The 6,713-nt window shown below is 62.8% G+C and overlaps 1 protein-coding gene across 1 annotated transcript; it reads left to right on the top strand.

The window, feature by feature from the left end:
- Positions 1-3,949: 3,949 nt before the first annotated feature.
- LOC129483050 (uncharacterized) lies at positions 3,950-4,434 on the top strand. Its single transcript, XM_055279845.2, is given in 2 exon segments — positions 3,950-4,253; positions 4,256-4,434. Coding segments are annotated over 2 exon segments (483 nt in total).
- Positions 4,435-6,713: the final 2,279 nt, after the last annotated feature.

Below are 6,713 nucleotides of genomic sequence, written 5' to 3'. Positions count from 1 at the left end.
GTCCACGACAGGGCCAGCCAGTGGGGAGAGGACCCGGGGCTCCCCTTGGAGGCAGGGCACTGCTGGTTCCCACGGCCGCTCGGCCCCGCCTGCTCCCTCCACCCCAATTTCCCACCGGGCTTGCAGGCATCACCCCAAATACACTCCGTCACCCAAGCCGTGCGCCTGGGCCTGCCTTTGGGTGTGGATGGGGGCTGCCTGGCAGAGGGTGCTCTGAGCACAGGAGCAGACGCCCAGGCTGCCCGAGGAGGGCAGGGCGTGAGGACTGGGACAGCCGCGCCCCTGCTGCTTGGCACAACCCAGTGAAGAAATGACGCCCGGAAGGGCCACGTGAGCTTGGGGCGGGCGGTGCCGGTGGAGGGAGAGGCAGAGGCTGTCAGCCTCTCCCCACCCCTGCCTCACCTGGCCACGCCCGACGTCACCATGTCTTTCTTTGTGAGAGCTGACTCCACCGACCCCACCTTGTTTAGATTAGGTTGGAAGTCACCTGGGCTGAGCTGATGGCTGATTCCATCAGCAAAAAGAGGCGTGGAACATACTGGCACTTGGGCCGGTGTGAAGCCACCCCCCTCCCATGAAAAATGGCTCTTCCCTGCCACAGCCGGCCTAGCGGGAGCCGGGTCAGGGCCTGGAGACCCAGCGCTCCCCACCGGAGCCACTGCCAGGCCCAGCAGCACCTGCGAAGAATCCCACCAGCACCCACGCCTCCCCCCGCGCCACCGCCCCGGCTTTCTGCAAATCCACCTTACGGAAGCCTGATAAGGTGAAGTCCACATTTAATTAAAAGTGAGTTACTGAGGGTTACTTTCTTTGCAGAGTGGTTCCCCTAAAGGATTCTTTTCAACATGATCCGGTCAGCCAGTGCTCACTTATGTTCACCAAGTCACGTCGGTTCGGGGTGGCAGGAGCCCAGCATGCCAGGCGCCCGCGGGAGGGGAAGATGCTGGGTGGGGCCCTGCTTTCAACACTTTGCATCTTAAGCAGGTGAGCAGACAGGCACATATTTGCTCACTCAGTTCCCTGGGGTAGCTCTGATGGGCAAGGAAAACACAGCAAGGGCCAATCGTGTGGCACCGACTCACTGTCTCTCTGTTGTATTTTATAGAAATGGTCTCACATTCGCCCAGGCTGGAGTGCAGTGGTGCAAGCACAGCTCATTGTAGCCTTGAACTCCTGGGTTCAAGCCATCCTCCCACCTTAGCCTCCCAAAGCACTGGGATTACAGGCATGAGCCAACACACCTGGCCGGCACCAACTCTCAACCATGCTGTCGCAGAGAGCGGGGCCCCTGCTTGCTGCTGGATGTCACCTCCCAGCCCTGAGGGGCTGGGGATGGGAGCCAGCAGCACTCCTGTGCACAGAGCAGGAAGCACTGGAATCCGGAAAGAGCGAGGGTGCCGTGAGCAGACTTCCCCGCAGGCGTCAACCTCCTGTGTGGTCAGGAGTGCAGGCGCTGGGGCCGGAACCCCGGGCACTCGACCACAACCTGCCCGGGCAACGTGGCCAAGTGGGCGCGTGTCCTGGGGCTCCTGCAACAAGCCAGGTGGCCTCAGCAACAGACACTGATTCCCTTACGGCTCTGGGGACCAGAAGCCCCAAATTAAGCTGTGGGCGGGGCTGCACTCCCTCCGGAGGCGCTAGAGGGGATCCTCCTTGTCTCTGGCAGCGTCTGGTGACCCAGGCGTTCCTTGGCTTGTGGCTGCCTCCCTCCAGTCCCTGCCTGGCCCTCCCGTGGCCTCCACCCCTCTCCATGTGGCTCTCCCTGGGTCTTCTCTTCTCTTAATGAAGGTGCTTGTCCTTCACATCAGGGGGTGTGGTCCAGCCTGACAGCCCAGGACGATCACGCTGCCAGGTCTTGACCTGATTATATCTGCAAAGACCCTTTTTTCAAATAAGGTCATCTTTACAGGTTCTGGGACACAGACAGATCTTTCTGTGGGGACACCATTCAACAAAGAGGGGAGGTCACAGCCAGAACTCCCTCCGCTCAAAGGCTTGCTGCTTCCTAACTATGTTGCCCGCCACACTCCTGTCTATAGAGCTGGGACAGTGGAAGTGCCCACCTCAGAGGTCACCGTGCAGATTAAATTCATCCCTAGACACAAAGTGCTGGGTGCAGGCACAGAGAGCTGGAAGGAAAGGTTTCCTTTGACCGTGTGCTCCTTCTGCCCTTGGCTCTGCTGTGCTCGGCGTGGGCGGTGATGAGGATGTCACTGGGTGCACAGCTGGCCTCGCAAGCTGCCCGGACCCCAGGCCTCCCCTCTTTCCAGCCAGGACGTTGTGTGCTCACAGCCTCTCAGGGCCACAGGTGCAATGACTGCTGCTGCTGTGTGCTTATTTGCTGCAGACTCCACTGGGGCCAGGCTGAGCAGGGCTCCCCAGACACATCCAGAGGTCCCTCGAGAGGGCCGCGTGGCAGGCACAGGGTTGAGGGGCCTGGGTGGCACGGCCATGGCTCACCTGGGAGTGCAGGTGGGACGCCCCCACACCTAGCAGAGTGCAGCTCCTTCCCGCACAGCCACCTGCGCTCCTTGGCCTGACCCCGTAGGGCTCTCAGTAAGAAAGGACCTTCCCTCCTCCAGTCTCACCCTCAGTCTCCGCGTTTTCTCCACCCAGCACCTCCTCCTCCGATGCGTCATAGTCACAGGTCCTGGTGAGGAGGGAGCCACGCCAAGCACGGTGGCTGGAACAGGGGGTGAGTGGGTGCCCACCCAGAAGTGCAGGCAATGAACTTGTGCCGTAGACCATGGTGAGCTGGGGGGGGGGGGGGGCTGTTTGTGACCGCAGCGTAGCCAAGCCCGTCCCGCCTGATGCGGCCTTTTCATCCAGAGCGGGTGTGACGTGCCAGCCCCCACCTCACCGGAACGCTGGGAGGAGTGCGTCCAGGGAAGGAGCTCACTTTGTCACCTGTAATGTGCTGTGACTATCGTGTGAGTTCCCGGGTCACTGTAACAAGTCCCACAGCCTGGGGGCTTCAACAGAGAGTGGCTCTCTCACCATTCAGGAGGTGGAATCCAGGGTCAGGGTGCGGCACTGCTGGCTCCTGAGGCCTCTCTCCTTGGCTCCGTCTCCTGCTGCTGTCCTCACAAGGCCATCCCTCTGTGTGGGTCTGTGTCCTCATCTCCTCTCCGTATAAGGACACCAGGCAGATTGGGCCAGGGCCACCCCACCAGCCTCATGTTACCTTAACCACCTCTGTGAGGACCCCATCTCCAAGTAAGGTCCCTTGCGGAGGGATTGGGGCTTAGGGCTGCAGCATACAGATCTGGGGAAGACACGCGGCCCCTAACAGTATCAAGGGTGGGTGGACCCTCATAGGATAGGACAGCCGCCCAGCGGGGAGACACGTGGCTCATGACAGTATTGAGGGTGGGTGGAGCCCGATAGGATAGGACAGCCACCAGGGGGAGACACGCAGCCCATGACAGTCTCGAGGGTGGGTGGACCCCCACAGCACAGCCGCCGGGGGAGACACGCAGCCCATGACAGTCTGGAGGGTGGGTGGACCCCACCGCACAGCCGCCGGACTTTTCCTCCTCTGCTGGTCTGAAAATCACTGTCTTAGGCACACAGGGAAGAATCGACACTTCATGCCAGGCGAAGGTTCCCAGAGCGCACAGGACCAGAGGATCAAAGAGCAAACATCACCCTCAGGGTCTAACGTGCAGGTGGCAGGACCCCGGCCCTTCCTGTGTATCTGGTTGTGGGTTTTGTCTCCACTGCGTGCAGGGATGGGTACAGACTCCATTCAAGGTCTTGACAGGAAGAGAAAACTGCCACTGCAGAGGGGCTGGCTGAGGGGCTGGGATGGGGTCCCCGGGGTGCGGAGCCGCACACCAGCCGCTCCCACCGAGGCAGAAGGTCCATTGCCTTCTGCCCCGCAGCCTGCTGTTCCCAGGCCAGCGAGGGCACTCCCAGGCCCATCTGCAGCCAGAACACAGCCCATTCCATGTGCTTGTCCTCAGAACACATTAGGAATGAATCCAGGCCTCGGTCCTGGCCTCCTCCCCGAGGCTGGGTGCTCAGGTGTCCCCTTCAGCCCCTTTCTCTAGACCTTCCAGCTGAACAAACGAAAACATCTCACAGCCCTGCAACAGCCAGGAGCTGCTCGTGGAGCTCCACGCCCTGCTGGAGAGAGAGGAGGCGCCCTGGGCAGCCCGCCAGTGCCCGGGCTCTCACAGCGGAAGCCCGCGTCTTCTCGGGCCCTATTTTGAAAGCTGTTCTTTCCACAATGGCTTTGACAAGAATCGATGTGATGAGCCAGCGTGTCAATACAGGCCAGCACAGGACTGGCCTCAGGGCCACACTGGGGAGGGTGGCGACCAGGCTCTGGCTGCAGCCCACGTGGGCAAAAGCATGGCCAGGCAGGAGGTGGGGCCTGTGAGCTTGGCTACAGTGACCATGGGCGCTGGGCTCAGGGCTCCTCAGCCCTGAGGGGGAACCCAGGCCCAGGCGGGCTCCCAGCCTCCCGATCTTCTCCCTTTGAGACCTCGCCTTCTGCACAGGGACAGTAAAGAGCCCTGAGTCCCACTTTGCAGGGATGTATTGCATTTCCAGAAAGTTCCTTCCGGGTGCAGAGTGACATGTGAACTCTGGGGACTCGCTCCAACTTGGTATCTGTTTTCTCCACGGAGGACCCAGCAGTCACGGCCAGTGTCTGCACAGCCCCTTGGATCCTGTGGAGGAATTCAGCCAGTCCCTCCCCGTGTGCCGAAAACCATGGAGGCAAAGTCAGGCCAGGTTCAGGTTCCATGCAAAGTGCCCTTTGCAAGGCCCTCCTGTGGCCAAGCCCAGCCCCATGAGATCAGGAGGCCTGGGTGGGGAGACCGCCTGGGTGGGGTCCCGGGTGGGGAGGCCGCCTGTGTGGGGGCTCCCACCAGCGCCCCTCCCTGCTCATGGAGGCACAGGGACAGCTGTGTGTGCCCGCAGGACGCCTGGCTCCGCCCACTCGCCCCCGCAGCGTGCTGAGGAGCTGGGGCTTTGCTTTCTAGGGTACAGTGAGAACACGGGAGAGGACTGAGAGACCGCCGGCTGCCGAGGGAGGCAGGGCGGGATTCGCACCCCCGTCATCGCTGGGCCCACACGCCGCCGACAGCTTCCGCGTGTGGCCATCTGTCTTTCAGAAACCCTCTGGCAGAGGGACCCAGCAGATGACACGGGGGCCGTTCGCACTCTGAAACCTGCTTGGAGTCAAAACACTGCTGGCGAGCCTCCGTGGCAAACCCAACCCAGACGGTCTTCCCTGGTGGCCCTCGGGGTGGCGGGCAGCCTGCCCACTCCCTGCCAGCCCCTGCCCGCTGGACTCCAGGCCCGGCCGGGCCCCTGACTGGTCTCCTGACCCAGCACGCTGCTCCCCCTTGGGCCCAGCTTCCTCGCCCGCTGGGACTCCCAGGCCCCTCCCGCCCAGCCCTGAGAGCAGGAGCCCCAAGGGAGGCGGCTGCGGAGGCGAGTGGGCCACGTGTGGCCGGGAGGCCAGCAGGACGAGGAGTCCCTCACGGCGCAGCACCCACAGCATCACGAGCCACTTCCACTCCTGGGTGGCCTGGGGGCCCCACCCCACTCTGAGCTGCCCGTTGTTGTGACCTGGGTCCCCCCGTGGTGGGCCCGCCCCTTGCCCCTGGGATCCAGCCTCAGCGAGCCTCCATAAGTGTCATCTCCGCCGGCCAGGTGTCAGTGCTCCACCCAGGACCACACACTCCTAGCTCTGCACTTCTGCCCTCCATCCTGCTCCTCCCCGCCTCTGCTTGTTATTCCGGCACATTCCAGGGTGATGCCTGCTGGAGCCACGCAGCCAGTGCCTCCATCCTACCCCCCAACATGACCCACCGGCCCCTTCTGCACGCTGGAAGCCTGCCCGGCCTGAAGTGTCCTCACCTGTCGCCCTATCCTCCCCTCCACCCCAGCCCACCGGTGACTCAGCCCCGAAACCCTCACAGCTCTCTCCTCCCCGAGGGAGCCGGTGACTTGGCTCTGATGGTGCCGGGACCCAGCCCCGGCATGTTCAGAATCCCTCCTTTAGCGTCCATCTGTGGTTGCCTCCACCTCCCTGCCTGAACCTCCAAGCCCTGCAGAGCAAACACTGCTGCCTGCAGGAGACCCCTGGGGCCTTCTCCGTCCCCTCATCCTCCTGAGGAGGCTCCCCCGCCGCCGTGCCAGAATGTGCCGGAGGAACCAAGGCCCGAGCCTCCTGTGGCCCCAGCGAGGCTTCCTCTGGGGAGGACAGTGAGCCCAGCGCCCTGGCTCTCAACGGGTGGATGGAGTCCAGCTGGCATCGACCGGGTGCCCCTCTCCACCGGGTTTCCACAGTCCTTGAGAGCAAAGATGGTCCCAGCAGTGGAGCAGAGGGCAAGGGTGGGGCATCTAGAGTCTCCAGGGAGCCACTGTTAGTTGGGGAGGGGGCCCGAAGTGGGCTCCAGACCCCAGTGGGGACAGCATCCCCTTCCAGCGGGGACGGCTGATTGATCTGGGCACACGAGCAGGAGGAGCGGCGCCACCCGGGGCTGACCTTGCGGCCCTGCTCACGTCTCCGGGCATTTTGGCAGACCCACCTAGACCTGGGGGACAGCCTGATTTCCTGCAGCCGTGACCCACAAGGGTGGCAGCTCTCTCAGGCTTGAGTTACCAGGACACAGACCTGGGCCATTTAATGTGCAGACAGCTCCAAGTCCCGGCAGGGCCAGAAGCGGAGACAGCGGCTGGGGGTGAAAGCTGCA

The sequence above is a fragment of the Symphalangus syndactylus genome, chromosome 5, assembly GCF_028878055.3.
Source record: "Symphalangus syndactylus isolate Jambi chromosome 5, NHGRI_mSymSyn1-v2.1_pri, whole genome shotgun sequence".
Taxonomy (NCBI): Eukaryota; Metazoa; Chordata; class Mammalia; order Primates; family Hylobatidae; genus Symphalangus; species Symphalangus syndactylus.
Note: the sequence above shows the minus strand (reverse complement) of the source record. Positions and strands in the feature narration are given on the sequence as shown.